A 22,393-nucleotide genomic window follows, 5' to 3' on the forward strand; every position below is an offset into this window, starting at 1 on the left:
TAATGGACCAATAACAGAGCTGTTAATGCAACAGGCCTGCTGGGGTCAAAGGTCAACATCTGCCAGTGAACCAGCGAAACACTTACATCACCGTCAGTCAGCTCACTGATTGGTTAACACCTGCTCAGGCACTTAATTCACTGGTTCACTTTATTTTATTCTGTCAAGGACAGGGTTTGTCGTTGTAAGTGGACAGCAGGGTTCCTGCAGGGCATGCTGGGAGGTGTAGTCTTCTTCATAACATGCCAACAGCTAACTGAGCTTCAGCCTGGTGCAGTGGTGGAAGCATGTAGAGGGAGAAGTCAATCAAACGATACACAGAACAAGTAAAAAACACACAAAATGACCACAAAGAGCCTCTCCCAGTGCAGGGCCTTTCACTTTTCCCATCGTCTCATAACCTGTCTGCTGCTGGAGTAGTTTTCAGTTCATTTACCAAAGTAAAAGATTCAATAATGTAAAAATACCCTCTAAAAGGTAGATTAGTCCAGTGGTTCTCAGCCTAGGGGTCAGGTCCCTCTAAAGGGTCACCAGATAAATCTGAGGGATCGTCAGATGATAAATGGGACAGAAGAGATTTGATTTGATTTGTGGTGAAAATATCAGTTTGAGTTTGGAGTAAAATGTCGATCTGAGACGTTACCACAGCTGTCGAAACAAGCAGCGTGTCCCTCTGAAATATAGTGAAGTAGAGGGAGAAAGGAGCGTAAAGTACGTCAGCATTGTACTCTGTAGAGTAAATGTACTTAGTTACTTCTCACCACTGGCCTGATGATCCTTCTGAAGGTCAGAGATACATGAACTTAGATACATGAGCTCATCTGGATGTTTCAGGTCCATCAGAGAACCCTGCCTGGGATCAAACCAGTCCTGTTTGGTGCACAGCAGATGTACGCTGCTCTGTTTCCTTTCCTGTGTCAAAATCTAGTTTGTAGTCCCTGGTAGTCTCATGTGTAATCAGATTACCACACAGCAGCCCTGGAGGTTTCAGGATACTGTACAGAGTGCACAGAGGGGGGGGGGGGGGGCAGGCAGTCATGACTGGACATGATTCTGAATCTGTAGAATCAACACCAGAAACCTCAGCCTGAGTTTGAACTGTGCCCTGTTGACAACAGAACTAGAACTGAATGAAAGCTGGAGCTGATGTTTCTTGAGCTTTAAAACACTCTTTTTGTAAAGATGGCCGCCACCCACCTCAGGATAAAATAACAAAGACCCTGAACGCTGCTTGTTTCATGCAGTTTTAGAAAGTAACTAAGTCCATTTACCAGTACTTTACTTTGTACTTGATCTAACAGCTGTCCTCACAGGGTAACGCGTTACATTCAAATCTTTAGATATTTCACGTATATCACAACTGTGCATGCAGAGTATTCACTTGTAATCGAGTACTGTAACACAGTTGTACTCGAGTAAATGATGAGAGCACTGAGCACTGACTTCATGACACACACATCTATGAGCTCTCAGCGGCTTTACTGGTGTTGACTTTTCATTTAAAAGGAATCTATCTCTTAGTATGGAGGATAAGAGGAGAGGAGGAGGGAGGGAGAGGGGGAAGAACAAAGAGGAGAGGTGAGGGAACGAGAGGAGGGGAGTTGTAGAGAAGGAGGGATAGAGGAAGAGGAGGAGGTGAAAGTCTGAATAAGAAAGCAGCTCCTCCCGCCTCGTCGAGCTGCCTGCAGACCGGACAGCAGCGGCGCACAACCAGCACTCAGCAGCGAAACCACGTCCGTGTTCGGATTTAACTCCGTGTGAATGAGCGAGACTTCACCGGAGCAGCACCGACAGTCGCCTCACTGAACGCACCGACATGCTCTCCCCGGGACTCTCCGTGTCTCTGCTGGCCGTGTCCTGCGCGCTGTGGCCGGCCGCGGTCCGGGCGGCGTCCTGCGAGCCGGTGCGGATCCCGCTGTGCCGGTCCATGCCGTGGAACATGACCAAGATGCCGAACCACCTCCACCACAGCACGCAGGACAACGCGGTGCTGGCCATCGAGCAGTTTGAAGGGCTGCTGGGTGAGTCCTGCTCTGTGCACCAATTAACCTCCTAATTAATTCTTTAATGGATTCAGAGGCTAATTAACTGACAGCAGCTCTGACACACACACACACACACACACACACACAGCTCTGCACCAACACACACTCCAGTCTGACTTCACTCTCTGTCTGCAACACTTTTACTTTGTGTTACATTTCTTTATGTCAACTTATCTAAAGGTCCTGGTTTGGTAGACAATATTTTCATGACATATTCATATTAAATGATGCTGTAAAAGGTTTAAAAAGTGTGACGCTAATAATCAATTAAATGTTAGTTGATTGAAAATTAATCATCAACAAATCTGATCATCAGATAATCGTTGAAGTTTTTTTTTCTCACTCTTCTGTGATAATAAACAATATCTGCAGGTTTTGGACAAAAACTATTTAAATATGTCAGCCTGGGCTTTTTAAAAAACATAATAATAATAATGTGATTTAACCAAACAATAATCTGCAGATTATTTAATGATATAATGAATCATTAGTTGTATCAGTGCATGAGCTAATTAGTTGACTGAGCATGGCAACTGTCAGTATATTAATTTAAAACTATGATTACAAATATCTCTCATGGTAAAAATACTCTGAAGCTTAAGTCTTGTTACTTAAATTGTATTGATTAGCTGCTGTATCACTGTCAGTGCTGCAGCCTCACAAACATCATCATCATCGTCATCATCCTAAACCTAAAGACATGAACTGCTTCAGTTGGAGCTGAAACAATCAACAGACCGACAGCAGCTAGTTTAATAATCCATTAGATCAAAAGATCCAAACTGATCTGTTACAGCTTCTCAGATCTGAGGCCTTGCTGCTTTATATAACTGGAAACTGAACATCATTCATCTTTGGGTTTGAGAAATTGTGATTTTATAAACAAAACAATGACACAACTAAAATAATCAGCAGATGAATCTCTGATGGAATCTCTGGTTTTAATTACTGAGACGGACAGATGGAAATAAAAGGAAATGGAGACAGAAAGAGAAGGAAGGAAAGTGAGGAAAGAGAAGATGCAGGACAGAACAGAAAGAGGGAGAGTCTGATTACTTTAAAGGTTCAGTTCACCAAAAATGCCAGATAGTGTTGTTTGTAAGTCTCTCCATCCAAACACAGTGGAGATGAATGGAGTTTAGTTTGTGGGGCTGCTGTTTGAGAAACACTGCTCCTGTTTCTCTGAACCGTCAGCTCACAGTGATTCTCTGTGGATCTACATGTCTGAGGTTAAAACCACTGATCTTTGATCTTCTTCTGTGTGACTGATGAATCAAAGTGTTTCTGTTGTGAGTGATGCACTGTGTCTGCAGATGGAGAGGTTTGTGTTTTAGTGATAAACCATCGCTTTGCCCAGTATTTATTCATCATCCACATATGAACTGTGACTTCATCCAGTTCAGAGCAGAGTGCAGGGTCAGCTGAGGAGACGTCTGGTGGACCTGCACTTTAAAAGGTGCCCGAACGAGTTGGTCACTGTTTTATTTCTATCACACTCTAACACGTTAACGTGCAAGGAAACAAAACAGGCACCAACACAGGCAGAGAAGAAGACTCAGCTGGTAAACATGGAACACATTCAACACATTTATCAGAACTCAGGATGTTCAGATGAAAAACACTGAACATAAACATAACTTTGTTCATAAGGAAACTCCACAGCGCACCTTTAAATCTGCTGAACCTCCCACCACACCCCGACACCCCAGCTGTGCACGGTCAGGTGTGGTCAGTCATACTTTTCACACCGGCCTCGGCAGCTCGTGTGTTGTGGATCATTGGATTAAAACCCTCTAATCTCTGCCTCAGGTCCTGGAGAAACCACTCAAACCAGATCCAACTCTGCTAAATGTAACTGGGTCTCTCTGTAAAAGTGTTAGGACGTAGACTGATTCTGTTCAGCTGGAGGTAGAAATCTCAAACCTGGACAAATAAAACCACATGTCTAACTTCTTTTGTGACCTGAGTGACCTGAGTGATATAGATCCGGATCCTCCAGATCAGAGGTGCCACTGTGACTGCTTCTCCTGGAGTATTTAGCTTATATTGACCTTTGTTTTTGAGCATTTCATTTCATCCGAGTCTGTTTTAGGACTGTGTGTAAATACAGATGTAGCTTTTCCTTCAGTAAGTCAGGGCAAACAGAGCTACAGCAGCTCATTTGATACTTAATGTCTAAGAGAAGAGCTTTTCTGTTGCAAGGTCAGATTTACTGTGATTTATGACAGACCCACTGACAGAAGATTTATGAGAAATCACAGAGACACTTTGATGCAAACCACAAAATCTAAAACATCAGCCCTCATCATGGGGCTAAATGTTTTTGTTGGAGGGTCAGATTTGACCCATTGTCTGTTGCCTCTAACATGTGCTCCAATACAAAGCTATTTTGCAGTAGGTTACATGCGAAATCCTCCTGAAGAGGTGGGTATCTGTACCTGTGGATCAAACTGCTGGAGCAGAGCTGGATCGGGTCTGAACGCTCCTGACTGAGAAACAGGAAACCTTAAACCTTCAGTTCACTCAGTGATCATGGAAACATTTTTGTGGGAACCATCATTCTGATTAAGTTTACTCAGAAAAGGAAAAAATTTGGCTCCTGCAGCAGCAGTGAGGGTCGAGGCAGCTGTACTTTAAAGAGTTGGTCAGAGTTACAGCCCACTGTTGGTTTCTGGTTTGACTGCAATCCTGCTCCCAGACGGTCATCCCACATATCATGGTTCTGCGTGGCTATTTGAGAAACCTTTTAGTCACTCTGGCATTTGTAAAATTAGTTACAGACAGAACATTAAAAATAAAACCTTCAGGCTGGAATCATCCTTGAGCACAAAGACAAGTGAACGTGATCCAGTCAAAACAAGAAACCCAGCCGCCTCTGTCTGATCGACTCCCTCTGACCAGGATGACTAATTATGTCCACAAATATTAATGGACTCATTTACATAATTATCTAGCCAACTGACCGTAAAGGCTCATTACATGACTGGGGTTGAATACCAGGAATGGAGATCTTGGTTTTTCCCAGGAATTCTTGCCAAAATGTGTTCCAGTTCTCCGGGAGAAATAGCTGCGGTGTTGTAGGATTTTTATCATGGGTGTGCTGTAAAGTCTTGACAGTCATCAGGACATCATTTACCCATTTTGGCTCATTATCGCTCCAATGCAGTATCTTTACTAGTACCCATGAAAACCACCCAGGACAGGGTGTTGGTATTTTTATGTCTTGATGACAATGTGGACGTTGTTTTCCGTCCGTCCGTACCATTCTCGTGAACATAATTTTTTTGTTTTTGGCCATAACCTAGGAATTCACGCGCTAATTAACTGCAACTGGATCAGTTTTTGGAGACATATAATGGTAACTGTGGTTTACATGTTACTGATTGTTAGTGATATATGCACCAGGGCTGCAACTAATGATTATCATCACAACTATCTTCTTGATTGGTAATTAAGTCTATACAGCATCACAAAAAAAGGGAAAAATGCACAATACAACTTCCTCAAGCCAAATGTGATGTCTTCAGATGTCAGTCCATAATCCTGAGATAATCCATCACTGTAATGTCAAAATAAATGCAGCAAAATCTCACATGTGAGAAGCTGGGACCATCAGATATTTGGCAATTGGCATCAGTTATTAAAATAATGCTCCTCAGGTTCCTGTTGACGGGCTGTCACACTGTATGTGAATCATTTTGTACAACTGATAATACACTTGCAGCAGTTTTAAATAGAGCTGCAATAATAAGTTGATTGCTCTATTAGTTGGGACAAATAATCATCACCAACAATCACCAACACATTTAATTATCCTCAGATAGATTTTCTTCACAACCTTCCTATTGACTGCAGAATCATTAAAAAATATTTCCATCATTTTTTTCTCTGACTTACATTTTTAAACATTAAAGTTTGACCCTCTGGACTCTAGTTACATACGCACATAGTGTGTCAGTCAGTGATTTAAAGGCTCCCTTCAGACCTCAAACTGCTGATGTTGTTTTGGCAGTGTAACTGTTGGAAAGGAAAATGTTATCAGAACAGATAGAAATGGATAAAACTCAGCAAACAAGACAAAGACTGGGGAAAAGGGAGTTTTCCTTTAATCAGCCGTGACATTGAACCTTTTCCTCAGTTTGGTTTGTTTGGCTGTAGAGCCTGAACTCAACTGAGAACATCGACTTGGAGCTGGAAAAAGGTTTTGGGATTGTGGGAGGCCGTGGTGTGTTTATAGAACAAGAATAAGAGCCCACAGTTGTGTTAGCAGCTAAGTGAGGCTGTACTTAGGCACAGCAGTGGTTTCAGCTAAATCCTAACAGCAGCATGCTGTGACAATGCTAACATTAGCAGCTATAATGTTCACCATCTTGATTTAGCGTCTTTGCATGCTAATATTTGCTATTAGCACTAAAGGCCAAGTACAGCTGAGGATGATGGGAATGTTATTAATTGTACACGTGTCTGGTCACAAACCAAAGTATTCAGCAAATGGAAACTTTGACCTGCTGCTGCTGGGTTAAAAGTTTAGTTTATTTGTTTGCACAAATGCAAAATTTATCAGTGAAAAACATATTACCACAGCATACAGAAGAAAATGGAAAAATAACAAGATTTTTTTAGAATAACTAATAATTTATGTGCAAAAAATAGAAAATAAAATGAATACAAGACAGATACACATGTTAAGTGCTATAATATAGCATAACTGCTTGAACAGATACCAGGAGAGAGAAGGCCAAGCATTAAACAAGTCATGTAGTTTGACTCTATACTTGATTTTAAATATTTGTTTTTAATGCCAGAGGATCTGCAGTGATGTTAGGATTTATCCTCTGGGAACCATGAGTGTGTTTGAAGGATTTCATTGCAATCCATCCACCAGTTGTGGTGATTTTTCACTCTGATCCACTAATGTCAACCTGCTGGTGGCGCTAGAGGAAAAGTCAGAGTAAACCAACAGCCAACAGGATTCATCCTCTGGGAATCATGAATGTCTGTACAAAGGTATCATGTCAGTTCATCCAGCAGTTGTTGGGATATTTGTGATAAGTGTTGGGCCGACCGACTGACGCTGCTGGCATGACTCACAAATCTTCGAGTGTGTGTTTGAGGGTAAGTCGAGAGGTTAAAGGTGAATTCGGTAAATATTGATGTTGCTGGTGTTTTCTTGTTCTTTTTGTTCTGCTCTATTGAGCTGAGGTGCTTTTACTGTCTGAATGTTCATTATCATAGAGAGCCGATCTGTCCAGCTGCACCACCGCCAAACCTTCACTTTATGGTTTCACTTCAGTCCAGAAGATAATAAAATAAACTCAGATTGATGCAGCTGATCATTAAACACAAACTGGCCTCAATGTTAAAAGTTCACCCAAATTATAAAAAGCAGGTTTTCTCCCTCCCTTGTAGTGGTGTCTAACCATGCAGATAGTTTTGGTTTTAATTGTCAATATTTAGAGATTTATGTGGAGTTTAGTTTATTCGACTCGCAGCATTTGAAAAATGTGGGTTTTGTGGAATATCTGCAAAAGATTAAGTAAAATTATTCCAGTTATGTTTCTATATTTACCACAGTAAGTGGTGACCCTGTTCCTGGAGCAGTGTCTGTTTGGTGTGTTTTCTTCCCTGCAGATACCCAATCTCACAGCGTCTGTGTGTTTTTGATAAGTTGAGCTAATAACACTGCTCTGCAAATCTGCACGTTCTGTACATACATTATCTCAGTCTGTAAACTCCAAATGTCTCTCTCTGTCCAGAGTAAATATTGCACAGTTCCTTTTCGTCAACAGTGAACTTTACTGTGAACTGATTTAGTCTGACCAGGGAATCTGTTTTCAGCCTCCAGCAGCGTCATTGATGAGCCTTTGTAATGAGGATATAGAGCTGATATACTGCTAGGTGTGACAGTCCACAGTGCCACAGTCAGGCAGCACTTCATCAAACAGACAGTTGAACAGTCACAGCAGGGGGTGGCAAGTCCATCAGTCCGCCATTTTGATCTCTTTGCTTGGCTGAAATATTCCTTATCTCACAACCTGCCAGAGAGTTTAACATTTCCACAGTTGTATTTTGAATGATTCATTTATCTGTATATGTGATGCTGATGGTGATCACTGACCTCAGCACATGTTTCTTTCTTAATGTTAATGTTCTGTTATTTCATGTTCCCTTTTCTCCTCCTGAGCACTTTTCACCATTTTCAGCTGTAATATTCACCTTTTTAATGCAATGAGTTAGCCGGTTAGCTAAGACCCATTTTGATTATCTTTAACTGTAAAACTGTATCAGATTTAAAGATATGTGGATATTTCCTGATGCATACTCTGAGCTTAGAGCTCTGCTGAGGTCAGAGGAGTGGAGAGAGAAAGTGGAAAGGCAATAAGCCTTAACCAGAAAAATGTCCTAATGAAAGATCTGCAGGCCAGAAACCAGGAGGCAGTCTCAGGTCACAAGTTCTAAATATTTCTGTGACTTCATCGTGAAGCTGTGCAGCCAAACCTCAGTCATCCCCTGCAAAAAAACACTGATCCGTCCTCTAACCCAGTGTCCTGTGTGAAACCAGCAGTAGGACAGTAGTTAGTGTACACTCAGTCCTGTGTGAGGCAGGTCCCTGAATGCACCGTCATCTTCACTGTTGTAAAAGTAGTGTTGGAAGAAGTACTCAGAAATGTTTTCATTTTTTAGAAAATGTTGATGCATTGAAAACTGTTATGGAATTATGGACTTTTACTTCCAGAACCAGCGGTGTCCAAAATAGTTTCTCCCACTTTTCGGCTCTGTGACACGCTCCCATTAGTGGTGCATCATGGTAGCTGACAGGGCTCGTACCAATGCCAAATGTTACATGTAAGAAAACTGCTGCCCCAGGAAACACTCAGCCAGAGGTGTAAAGCTCAGGCAGTTTTCCCACTTTAGTTCAAAACTAGTTTTAAAAGGAAAAATATGCACAATTCTACAGCTGAAGTATCATCTTAGTTTCTATTTTCTTGTACAAGTGACTCCAGCTCAAACTGTACTCACCTGGTTACACACCTGTCTGTGTTCAGGTACTGGCTGCAGTCCGGATTTACTCTTCTTCCTGTGTGCCATGTACGCTCCCATCTGCACCATCGACTTCCAGCATGAACCCATCAAACCCTGTAAGGCGGTGTGCGAACGGGCAAAGTACGGCTGTGAGCCGGTGATGAAGCGTTACAACCACAGCTGGCCCGACAGCCTGGCCTGCAGCGAGCTGCCGCTGTACGACCGCGGAGTCTGCATCTCACCTGAGGCCATCGTCAAAGCAGAGGGACCAGGTATCAGTGATTCATCATCAGTCATCATTACACTCTTTGTATGACTGCTGTGTTTGTCCCAAGGCAGGACTACTTCATACGACACCGTCATATAAAATGTTTTTTACCTGAAGTTTGGACAGGTGTTGCTTTGCAGGAGTCTGTTCCACATTTGAGCACGTAAGCATAATCTTCAGGTGTTATTACAAGATTTTGTTGTTGTTTATTTCAATTTTCAGTTACCACCGATGTTAATGACGGATTTGAACATTTTAAAATATACGCTATTAACAAAATGACTCATCCACATATCTGATTAGTGTGATATATATGATTGTGGTACCACTGCTAACAATAACATACATTATTGTTACTGTTTTTTTTATTTTTTTTAGATTTGTTAAAATCTAAAACATCTAAAATAAATTACAGTTCATGGAAAGCACAGAGTCACTCAGACATTAACATCAGTGACTTCTTTAATGGTACAAACTCTGTAAAATTCTTAATATGGAGGCTGCTTCACTCTCTTCTCTGAAAAACATGGACCATCAGGAAGCAGTTTTCTCTGCTTAGCTGAGCCCTATCAGTGTTTTCTATCATGTTTCTACTCTCAGCAGTTTGTTTCTGCTCCCTCTCCAACAGATAGCGTGAGTCATTTCCCCTCCGACTTCACTCCCACTGACTTTCTCAAAGAGCTCCTTGATACGGTCAGCCCACTCGTTTTACACTCAATAAAACCCTCACTGTCCTCTGCTTCTTTAAACAGGCCCTGGACCAGCAAGTCCTGAAAAAAAAACGTCATCTCAATCCCCTCGACTTCCATAACGAAACACCCACGTATCTCTGAGCTGCCCTGGCTCGGCTCGGCTCAGCAGGGTTTGGGGATTTTCCCTCGGTGTGATTTGTTGATTTGCTGAGGTTCAGTCAGGGTGGATCGTTTAAGTCATTCCAGCGATTTTCAGCAGGACTCCAGTCTGAATGTTGCTTTAAGAAGTTTGTCTGCTGTTGGAACGGAAAGCTGAAGCAGCCACAGTTTGTCTCCATTTACTGTTCAGTTGGTGTTGTAGGTTTCCTGCATGTCGCACTGTGCAGGATGGATCTTATAAAATCCTGGTCTTAATCTGCATCAGACTCCTACTCTCCGACACTACAGCAGAGATACATCATTCATCTGCGCTGCTCACGTTTTGAAAATGCGGCAAAATAATAAACAGGCTTCAGTTAATTTAAAGCTCCAAATCAGTCACTGGTGGACATGTCTCACAGTTCCATTTTGTCAAGTGACAATTACAGATTTTACCACGTTTCTCTCACAACTGTTGGCATCTCAGACAGCCCAAAGTGGAATGAGGTGAAGGGGCTTAGAGAGTACAGCTACCCCTTTTCCACCAACATGGAACAGGGTCCATTCCAGTTTGACCACATATATTTGAACCATTTATGACCATTTTGACCAAAGATAAATTGGTTGGGAGCACGAAAAGTCAGTTCCCAGCTGGAGTCAAAAAAATAGCAAACAACAATAGTGGGCGTGTCCAATTCTACAGGTTGGAAAGAGACAACAACGTCATGTGGGAAATCGTAGGAAAAAAGATCAACAAATATCTGTAATAACAGTAATCAATGAGATCCACTGTACCTTTCAACCCTTTAGATTTTAATGAACCTATTACCTTTCCTCTCAGGACCAGACCGTGGTAGCGGCAGGTTAGACAAGCTCCTTGTTTAAGTTCTCAAAACATTCCCTGGCCAGATGGGATATGTAATCCTTCCAGTGTGTACTCGGTTCGCTCCAGGGGTTTCTTCCTGTTGGACGTGCCCAGATAACCTGTATGAACCCAAGAAACAAGGGGATGTGTTCTCCTTCTGTTCTGACACTGACCGGTGCCTCTCTGTGTCTCTGTAGATCCATACTACCAGGACCCAGCCAGGTGTAATCCAGGTGAGGCCGTGAGACCTTTTTCTTCCTCTCTGCTCAGGCTTTGTTTACCTACTTGATCAGGCTGATCTTCACAAGTATCAGAGCACCAACTCAGCCAATCAGTCACAGTCTAGAAACCAGTTCACTAAAAAGTGGATGTTTTGTGTGTTTCGTCCTCTGACAGAATCCAGTCCAGACTTTCCAATGGACTCCAACAACCTCCACTGCAGAGGACCAAATGGAGGTAACCTGTTTACCTCTGTCGCAATTATGAGGACCAAAGGACACACTGAGGCTATGTCCAAAATCACTCCCTCATTCACTCATTTACTCACTCAGTAGTTTTCTCTATGATGAGCAGAACACTAAGATTTCAGACCAGAATCATCATCATGTTACACCATGTGTCAAAAGACATGTATAAGTTGTGTGTAAATTTCACAGCAAGCGATCATTATGATTTGTACTGGAGCAGGACTATTGCCACATCTATGTCCTATCCAGGGTTATCACGATTACCATTTTCTTTTTTTGGATATACTGCAACATTTTTAACTGTCGCAACATCAACAATCATACATCCATTTTTAGCTGACATGATTGCTCAGAAGGCATCAGTGTAGAAATCTTTCCAGCGTTATCATCACATCATATAGGATACGTGACATGAACACAGTGTTGCGGTGTCTGCTTATCTTTTAAAAATTATGATCCAAGGATCACCTGCTGTCTGTTTGTGTTTGTCTTCAGATCGCTGTAGATGTAAAATAATCAAAATGAATCAGAGAACCTACACGAGGAACAACTACAACTATGGTGAGTCATCCAGGACTTTATCCAATATGTATGTCATTTGTGTTTTTATTCTAACATAATCATACACAGTAGAACCTGCTGATATATTAATAAGACTCCATTAGTTACCAGTATATGCAGACAATATGATAATATTGTTGATCTATGCATCCAGTCCATCCCTGTCGATCCCACTGAGAATCAACAGTCAGTCTCCAGCTCTGAGAAGATTTCAGCAGTGTTCAGGTTGCTTTCATGTTTTGCAGTGTATTCGTTTTGACTATATTATGACATATATCATATATAAGACAAGCACAAACCATACAGGGCGGCATGGTGCAGTGGTTAGCACTGTCGCCTCACAGCAAGAGGTTTCTGGGTTTGAGCCCTGGCTCAAATTTGTGTATGGAGTTTACATGTTCTCCCCGTGCCTGTGTGGGTTCTCTCTGGGTACTCCAGCTTCCTCCCACAGTCTACAGACATGCAACTTAAGTTAATTGGTGTCTGTAGGTGTGAATGTGAGTGTGACTGGTTGTTTGTCTATATAAGTTGGCCCTGTGATGGACTGGTGATCCATATAGGGTGTACTCTGCTCTCGCCAATGACAGCTGGATATGATCCAGCCCTGCGACCTTAACAGATAAGTGGTAAAGATAATGGATGGATGAATGAACAAACCACACAGATATATGATTCTGAGAAGAAGGAGTGCGAGTCACTAACCTCCTCAGTGGATTTATTCTCTCAGACCTGTTTTTCTCCTTCGTGTAGTGGGAAAGACTCTAGTGCCAAGGCTGTTAGGTTACTTAGATTAAATTAGACACACAAAAGCTAAAAAACCAGAGAGGCTTTTCCAGATGATTACAGCGCACAGGCATGATTTGGCAAATCCAGCAGAGATTTCCATGTGGACTTCTGGAGCTCACTAATGCCTTTGGCCACACAATCCATTTGGGTAAGATTTTAGATTTTTTCCAGCCATCATTAAAAACAAGAGCTCACTTTCAAAATATTCAGATATAATTAAAACAGGGGAGTTTAGCGAAGCATGGTGGCATGTCAGAGCGCACAACAAGGTGGTCTTTATAATTTGATTGCTGGAACTCACTTTTTAACACTGCTGTTGATTTTACTTATGACTCTGACCTGCTGTTTACTGGCTGTGCTGGTCTCTACTCAAACTCATAACTTCCACTTATTTTTTAGTGCCATACTTGTGATAGAAGGCCTGTTCTCGTGCATCATGTGAATTATTTGCTTGTGTTTGGTAAATGTTCATCTTGTTCTTATGCTGTCATTGGACTCCCTGGACAGAAACTGTTTATATATTATATGACATTTTCCACCACCAAAACTACCAGGCCATTCAATGAACAAACACAGATTTCAAACAGGCTGCATGAGAACTAATACAAGAAGAAAGTGGATCTTGTTCTTAATTTTGTCCCACCTGCTCAAGTTCCATATGCTCACTGTGAAACTGGAAATCTTGATCTGTTGTTGCTTGTTGCATGTTTGTGGCAATTTCCTCTTAATTTTTTTGGGCTCCAGCACAGGAAGTTGACACCTCCTTTCTCAATCCCACCTACAAAGCTCTGATTTGTCAGTTGTTTTCTCAAGCAGAGAACAGCCATCAACAAGCACAACACCAGGCCTACTTGAATTTCTACAAAAAACCTGAGAGGTGATATTCAGAGGTCTGGAACTGGGCCAAGGGAAAGTCAAAAAGCCTGTTCAATGTGTCCCTGTATGCCGACGACTCTCTCCTTCAGTCATCAGGGCGAGGGTGCGGGAGGTGAGGAATCGCGGTCTAGAGCCCACGGCGGTAGTGGAGGTGAAGGACGTGTTCAAGTCCTCTCTGGTCAACATTCCCAAAGAGACGCAAACACTCTACTACTCGTCCTCCTGCCTGTGTCCTCCTCTGACTCCTGGGGAGGAGTACCTCATTATGGGCTATGAGAATGAGGAGACGTCCAGGTATGAGCGGCTAAAAGAAAAGCTGAGATGTCGATAGAAGTTCACATGGTCAATAAGATTTTTAAATTTCAACTTGATGCAGGCTTTTTTGGGTAAAGCAATCGGGGGTTCTCAAACGAGCTTGAGTATTGTTGAAGTTTTTTTTCTCACTCATCAGCTCCTGATTGGGCTGTTTCTCTCTTCTTTGTACAACTTATAAAAACCCTAAAGGTTTTCTTTTCTCCGGACTTTGCAGCGATCTACCGTGATTAATTACTTTGAAAATGGATGTGATCAGTCACCTGCTGAGTTGGATCAGAAAGATCCTAATGATTTCTTTACATTCATGTATTTACTCGATGACAGTTAAAACTCCAGGACCACTGCTCATTTTCCCTGAAGCTGCACAAAAATGAATATTTCTTCTGCTTCTGACATCATCAGAGCTCGGAGTATAAACCTCACTCTGTCTTGTTGGTTGCAGGTTGCTTCTGATTGACCGCTCCATTGCTCAGAGGTGGAAGGATAAAATGGACAAGAAGGTCAAGGTACGATTCACATTCAAATGCACACAAACAGACAGCAGTAGTTTTCAATCCAAAACAAATCAGTGCCGACTGGTCTCAGAGCAGCAGCTCCTCTTACTCTCTATGTAAACACATCTGCAATGATACTTTTTAAAGTTAATACTGAACTGTGTTACCATGTTGCACCAGCTTTACGTAGCGTCCTTCCACTGACTTCATTTTCACTTCCTGTTTGTCTTTTCTTTCTGTCCAGAGATGGGATGTCCTCATGAAAAGGGGAGGGGGAGGGGGAGGCGGAGGAACCCCGCGCCAGAATCGCCACTGAGATCTGACTGTGTGTGTGTGTGTGTGTGTGTGTGTGTGTGTGTGTGTGTGTGTGTAGATATTGCACTATCACAGGCTGTTGTAGCTGAATGTAGTTCATCTCTTCATTTGTCAGACTGGAGTCTGATTTTTGTCATTTATTTTCTTTGCACAAACATTATTTAGTGTGCGTTTTAGTGTGTGTTTGTCAGTGTGTACAAGTGTATGTGTTTGTATGTATGTGCATGTGTGAAGTGCGTGCGTGTGTGTGTCTGTGTCTGTGTGTGTGTGTGTGTGTGTGTGTACACCTAAAGCACTCAATAAAGACAGGAGCTTCTGAGCTGTACTAAACCTACGCACAGCCATACAGTCTGTACGTGACACTTTTTTGGAACACATTTCTTTTCAGTGGCAGCCATGTTGGCTCCACAGCTCCTCTCCATGGTCACAGTCTTTAATAATCCTGGATGTTGGCCATGTTACCATGGCAGTGGGATGGAGGACATTTAAATGATATGAAAGCCATTTGGACTTGGACATTTGGACTATGATAGGTCTGTAACCATGACCTGAACTTTACTGAACTCTGCATAAAGGAAGGAAAGAAGATTATTCATGCTTTGTTCATACAGCAGCAGCAACAACAACCAGAGCAACAAGAGCAACAGCAGCTGCAACAAGAGCAGCAGAGACTTGACTTGTTCAGTATTGTGTGATCCAGCCATGGGTGGATTACTGGATGGACCTACTGGACACAGGCCCAGGGGCCAGAGCATCTGTTTGAAGAAACTATTAACATTTCTTTTGGGAAGCTCGATCATACGAATACAAGAGAGACAATAAAGACATGCATAACTATGATTATGAAGAGACAAAGAGACAAAAATTCCAACAAAGAGATGCAAAACTACCACAAAGAAAGAGATAAACAGTGACAATAAAGACGCAAAAAATTACTACAAAGAGACACAAAACAACTATAGAGACACATTACATGACTACAAAGATGCACAAAACTACCACAAAGAGACACTGTCTCTTTGAATGTGGGTGTGCTCCTATGTAGGTTTTTTAGATGTCTGTGCCCAGGGGTCTGTTGTCTCAAAATCTGTCCATAGATATGTGTCATGACAACAGAAAACGACATATATCCGTGTTACAAACTGCTCACATCATCATTTGTTGGTTAAGGTCTACATGTCAGGAGCCTGGAGTGTGCCACTTCATGTCTTTGAATTAAATTAATCATGAAATGGAAAATGTAAATTGACAGAGCAGGAAACGATATAATGTGAGATGGAATATGATGTGCAGATATTTTAGTAAACTGAAAAACAAAAACAAACATTTTAAAAGCCTTCTAAAAATTGGGTAACAGTTTGTCATTTAATTGATAAACTATTAACAGATTAAACTCACTGAATGAGTTTTTTAAAGCATTATTTAAAATGGCACCCTCCAGACTCCAAACATGTATATATACATATGAAACTAATAATTGTTATTATAATATCCAGTTTTATAATGGAAGTTGGGGGAGTTGCTGACACAAATCTGCTCTGGTCACATGTGAATTACAACATAAACCAGAGGAAACAGTTTTCAGATTGTCTTTGATGAGTTTCACTAATGGCTGAACAAGCATTCATTTATCTCTCCACCCACTCGGGTGTCATTGTAAAATCATCAGAATGCATGTCGATCAATCACAGAAGTTTATTAGAACTGATCTTTTGTTCACTTTTACAGCTGCAATGATTAATCACTTAGACAGTCGACAGAAAAATCATTGATTAATCATTTAAGTCATTTTTCAAGTAAACATTCATTTGTGAGGATTTGCTAAATTAGATAATTGATCATTGCAGCCCTACTCACTGTAATCAGTTTGAATCTTAATTTAATTTTTTTCTACTTGGCCAAGTTCAGGTCATGTGACAGTATTATGTTCTCTGATGATCTGAGGGAAAGTGAAAGATGTTGAACCGTTACTAAAACACGCTGCTTGTTTGATTGATGTGAGGGGTGTGCTGGGGGTGGAAAGCTGGAAAGGTACGGTCACATTACATTTCTGTCTGTCTCCTGTCTGACCTCAGAGCTCAGAGCTGACCTTTGTTTAACTTTGATTTGGCAGATTTGGATGGTCAGCCGACAGAAACACAGATACACTGTGTTTGGCAATAAAATGATTCTAGTGTCATCACCATGATTAGTACAACTCTGATCAGTATTTATATGTTACCTGCTTCATAAATGTGCCATCCCGTCTTTTTTGTGAAACAAGGGCACAGTAACTTTGATAAACAGAGGACTAATGTGACTGTACCTGTGTCTGAGCCTGCATTTCATTGTTGAATGTGAAGACCCACTGGAAGCAAGAAAAAATCCTGCGACACCTTTGTTGTCTGACACTTGCACGTCTGCGAGCATTGTGTAAATACACCGATGAGCCAAAACATTCTGACCACCCCTGGCTAATATGCTGTTGGTCCTCAGTGTGCTGCCAGAACAGCTCCAAACCTGCCATGGCATGGACTCTACAAGACCCCTGAAGGTGCCCTGCGGTACCTGGTACTAAGACCTTTGAGTCCTGTAGGTGCCGAGGAGGAGCTGCCAGGGATCAGACTTATTCCAGCACATCCCCCAAAACCCTGCTTTGGGTTCATGGTCTCCTTGGACCTTTGTTGGTGGGTACTCATCACTGCTGGATGCAACAGTTTGTTGACTATGAGAACCGACTGTTCACTGCACCACTGTTACGAGACAATCGGTATTACCTGCTTCATCTTCGAGTGGTCATAATGTTTTAGCTCATCTGCGTATGCAGCCTAACAACCAGACAATTTACAGGACTTGCCTCCAAAACAAACTTTCTTAGTTGCTCTTTGTCTTTGCGGTAGCATCAAACAAACAAGAAAAACAGTTTGAGTTGAATTAAGAATAATAATTCTGAGTGTTCCTTTTCTTTTCTTTGTCAGTGGGATGTGGAAGTTTGCCACAGTTTGCCATATTTGCGCTTTTTAAACCTTCCTTTTTTCTTGTGTCGTGGGTCAGTCCAGCTTCTCTGAGGAACAGTAGGAATTTATTATGGAACATGATTCACTTGCATCCCATAGGAAATGAACCAGAGTCATCGCACTGCAGCCAGATGGTCTTCACCCTCACGAATGAGCTCTGAGAACTGTCCATCAGACTCTGCTGATAACATTAACAGTGGCTCTGTTGTAGTCTAGCATGCACAACACCAGGACCCTGAAACTGAAGAAACTAAATTCAGTCATCACTGGTTTTAGAATTTACACCTGTGCTTTACCTACAGTGACGTGTCCAAAAGACTTTATAATGAGTCCTTTTTCGTTTCATTAACGACTTGCAGACTGGGGCCCCTGCTGTCTGAACACAGCCTCTGATAAACAAACAGTACTCTCATTATCGCACAGTATCTCTGTTCATGTAAACACACTAACACTCAATACTACACTACTTTAATCAGTAAACTGTACTAACACTCTGATATTTTGCGCTCTGGACTTCACAGCCGTTTGAACCATTAAACATGAATTTAGACAACGTGTTCAAAGTGGGTTTCATGTTGTTCTTTTGTGTGTTTGTATAGAAGTGGTACCGATCTCAGAGCTAAATGCAATTTTTTTTTACTGGTAAGAAAGTCTTACCTCCATTTTCCATCCATCCATCAAGTATTGTTTTCTGGACTGGGTTGCACCAGATATTTATAAATCCATTTCTAACTTTGTGAGTACAGTCCTTCAGAAGTTTGGCAGGGAAACACTAGAAATGTGTTTTCTGACCACACTGGAAAAATATTTATACCTCCTCTGAACAGGGGTGGCGGTTCAGTATCATTTCAGTTCAGGGATAACGGTGCATATTTTAAGGCACTCTCCCCTGGGAGACCTTCATAGTGTTGGCCTCAGTCGTTCAGAGGAAAAGTTTAGAAGCTGTCCGACCATGTGGCAAGCAGTTCTGACGGAGCATACTGCCCCCTTTAGTCACAACTTGCCCATTTCAAACTACATGACTTACTAAATTGGGTTGTACCAATAAGAATTAAAGGCTTTTTTTTATGTATGAAGAGTCTGTTAGGAAACATCTGGTCATTCAGAAGCAACTAGAGATCACTGTACCAAAAGTAACCCCACCCCCCACTGTGCCAGAGACCAACCTCAGCAGGTGATTGGTCGACATTGGAGGGTCGTCAGCTGATGCACTTCACCTGCGTCTTCCACACTATAAAAGCTGGCCCACGTGCTCACCTGCTCTTTTCTTCCACTTTGTATCATCATCTTTTGCACATGCAAACCAACACCTCCACAGCCCTCACATGCCACTGCATTCACATGCTGCTTGAGCCTGAGCAAGAACAAGTTTGTGTGTTTCAACCTGTTTTCATTCAGTGATCAAATAAATCTCCACTGAGTAAACACTGAGGAGATGGTGCAAACTTTGAGAATGACAGAGCAACAACCCGATGAAATCTTTATAAACTAGTTGAAAGGTCTGATGTGAAGTGAATCTAAACATAGGCTGAAACTGACCGACATAATATCAAAGTAGAAAAGTTGAACCCTCAGACCTTCAGTGTTTCTCACTGATGGGAGTAAAGTTTGTTTAACAAAACTGAGGAGCAGCATGAAACACGGCCAGCGTGTAGCGTGTGTGTGTGTGTGTGTTAGTATGTTTAGTGTGTGTGTGTGTGTGTTAGTATGTTTAGTGTAGTGTGTGTGTGTGTGTGTGTAGGCGTGCTTCCAGTAGTTCCTGGCTACTAATTTCCAGCAGTGTTTTCTCAGCTGCAGTTTCCATGAGAGAGAAGAGAAAATGTTTTCATGGATTTACTGCTATTACGCCTCCTTATCCTCCTCCGCTCTCCTCCTCTCCACTCCTCTCCTTCAGCTGACTGCCTGACTGAAAACACACCTGGTGTTGGTAAAAGGTGTAGTCTGTTTCTTGAGGCTGAGTGGCTCTATTCATGTTCCTGAGTGCTGACACAGCACACAGTCACGCACAGAATATTTTCATCCTGAGTGACCTCGTTGAAAACAGTTGAAGCTGCATTAGGTGAGTTTGCGACACTAGAGGGCAGAAAGTAGACAAACACAAACGGCTAGAAGTCTCCATGAGTTCACAAGGCTAACACGTTAGCAAGGCATACATAAAAAAGAAGCAGCAGAGAAGCATGGTCAACCACTTTGTGTCTACTAGAGTGTCAAGTCAATATTTGGTCCAACATTCAACAATGTTTTAGCTCTGGTTTAGGCTACAATTCGCTGGTGTTTTAGCTCTATTTTGGTCTAATATTTGCTGGCATTTCAACCCTGGTTTGTTCACTGCTGTTGCAGCTCAGGCCTGGATTGAAAATTCTGTGTAAGATTAGTTCTGTTTTGATCCAGTATTCATCGATACTTTGGCCATTGTTCAGTCCAGAATTATCTGGTATTCTAGCCCTGGTTTGTTCCAGTGCTAACCTGTGTCTTAGCTCTGGTTTGGTCCTCTGTTTTCTGGTGGTTTGGTCCATTATTCTCTGTTGTTTAGCTCTGGTTTGATCCAGTGTTCACTGGTGCTTTATCCCCCCACTGTGGGACTAATAAAGGATTATCTTATCTTATCTTAATAATTGCTGATGTTTCAGTCCCTTTGGTGTTTTAGCCCTGGTTTGGTGGAATAGTCACTGGTGTTTAGCCCATGTTTGGTCCTATATTATCTAGGGTTCTTTCCCTGGTTTGTTCCAGGACTTACCAGTGTCTTAGCTCTGGCTTGTCCTCTATTTTCTGGTGTTTTAGTCATGGTTTGATCCAATATTCCACCAATGTTTGAGGCCTAGTTTGCTCTAATATTTCCTGCTGTTTCAGCTCTGGCTTGGATCAATATTCTAGTTTGGCCCAAAATTCTGTGTTAGATTAGTACTGGTTTGATCCAGTATTCACTGGAGCTTTATTCCTGCTTTGGTCCAATATTTGCTGATGTTTTAGTCCCTTTGGTGTTTTAGCCCTGGTTCAGTCCAGTATTATCTAGTGTTTTAGCCCTGGTTTGGGCTAGTATTTGCCAGAATTTAGTCCATGTTTCATCCAACATTCACTGGTATATGTTAGTCTTATGTTTCTTGGTGTGTTAGCCTCCAGTATGGTGATTTAGCCCCTGCTTAGTCTTGTATTCAAACTGTGTTATTTGTTCATTTCTGCTGCTGCTGCTAGGTGCTAGAATCGAATGGTTAAAAACAAATACACAGATCCAATTTGATACAAGTTTCTTTGGTTAATCAGCGCACAACACAGAGAGTTATTTTAATCTGACATCATCATCCAAACACACACACGCACACACACAGGACTACCAGGTTGGTTCCCACAATACCTCAGCGAGTGTTTGTCCAACTTGCTGCTCCATTTCACATCATGAAACAATAGAACGCACACACACAGTAAGTGGTTCCAGTGGTTTATGGAGCAGTGCTGCGTCAATGCTGACCTCCAACTGCCCACAAAACACAGAGCGGGTGAGAAGGAGGGAGTGATATACAGAAAAATGTCCTGCTTTAATAATACTCAGAGGTGGAAAGTGCCTAAGGTCATTTAGTTAATCACAGTACTAGAATACATTTTTACACGGTGGTCTTTACATGGAGTATTTCCACTTTGTGAGGCTTTCTCCTTCTTACTCCATTACGTTTGTCTGATGGCTGTGCTTAAACTCAAAGCATTTTAGCGTTTAAACTGTCAAACAGTATAATCCAGTAGGTTTTCCCACAGTGGTATAACATAGGTAGATAAGGAGACTCTAGCTGTTGAATCATTTTGTTTATTTCCATACAAAGATTTGTAATTGGAGACTATGTAGTTTGTTCGAGGGTGGCAATGGTGGCAGGTGGTTGGTCTATAACTTTGGTCCTATGCATGGTACCAAGAGGACGAATCCTGAGTATGAGCTTGCTGATCCTGTCTTTTCCTCTAACACAGTTTAACTTTTAATTTGTACTTTAATTTAGGACCAAAATACCTGCAAAACTAATGACATCACTTCCATGTTTTATGCTAAACTGCAAATGTAAACATGCAGATGTTAGCATTTAGCTCAAAGCACAGCTGTGCCTTTAAGTACAGCCACACAGAGCAGCTAGCATGGATCTAGACTAGTTAAAACTATGCAGCTGCATCATAGTTCAAACATGCAGCTTCTTTCATATGGTTTCGTATCAAGCCCAAATGTAAAAGCAAGGTATTTACGCAAAACCTGACAATTTACTTGCTGTGTTGATTTTTCTGAAATTGGCATGTGACCAGTTTTAAAATGCCTGCACGCCTGCACTCTCACTCTTTTTCACTGGAAAGTATGTTAAGTATGCTGTGTGGAAATATGTAGATTTTGACCCAAGCAAAAAGAAAAAAGCTAGTTCTTTCTGGGTAAACAGAGGTCATATGTAGAATCACAAAATTACTTTCAGACACAGCCCACAGCTGGATAACAGGTAAAGAGAACACTCTAAGTGCTAAGGTGGGGTTACAACCATTGCTGACCAGATGCATAAACATAAAATGAAACAGAACACAAAGATGT

At 41.8% G+C, this 22,393-nt stretch overlaps 1 protein-coding gene across 1 annotated transcript; it reads left to right on the plus strand.

The window, feature by feature from the left end:
* The first annotated feature begins 1,611 nt into the window (after window positions 1-1,611).
* frzb (frizzled related protein) lies at window positions 1,612-18,404 on the plus strand. Its single transcript, XM_018697332.2, has 8 exons — window positions 1,612-2,021; window positions 9,092-9,340; window positions 11,229-11,264; window positions 11,428-11,487; window positions 11,994-12,059; window positions 13,811-14,015; window positions 14,479-14,542; window positions 14,775-18,404. The coding sequence occupies exons 1-8, from the start codon at window positions 1,817-1,819 to the stop codon at window positions 14,844-14,846; spliced, it is 957 nt and encodes a 318-aa protein (XP_018552848.1). The 5' UTR covers window positions 1,612-1,816; the 3' UTR covers window positions 14,847-18,404.
* The last annotated feature ends 3,989 nt before the right edge of the window (window positions 18,405-22,393 follow it).

Source organism: Lates calcarifer, linkage group LG1, assembly GCF_001640805.2.
Source record: "Lates calcarifer isolate ASB-BC8 linkage group LG1, TLL_Latcal_v3, whole genome shotgun sequence".
In the NCBI taxonomy this organism is placed as follows: Eukaryota; Metazoa; Chordata; class Actinopteri; family Centropomidae; genus Lates; species Lates calcarifer.

Coding starts and splice junctions, on each gene's coding strand:
- frzb (XM_018697332.2), top strand. CDS start 1,817: ATGCTCTCCCCGGGACTCTCCGTGTCTCTGCTGGCCGTGTCCTGCGCG. Junction 11,488..11,993: donor CTGCAGAGGACCAAATGGAG/GTAACCTGTTTA, acceptor GTTTGTCTTCAG/ATCGCTGTAGATGTAAAATA. Junction 12,060..13,810: donor GAGGAACAACTACAACTATG/GTGAGTCATCCA, acceptor TCTCTCCTTCAG/TCATCAGGGCGAGGGTGCGG.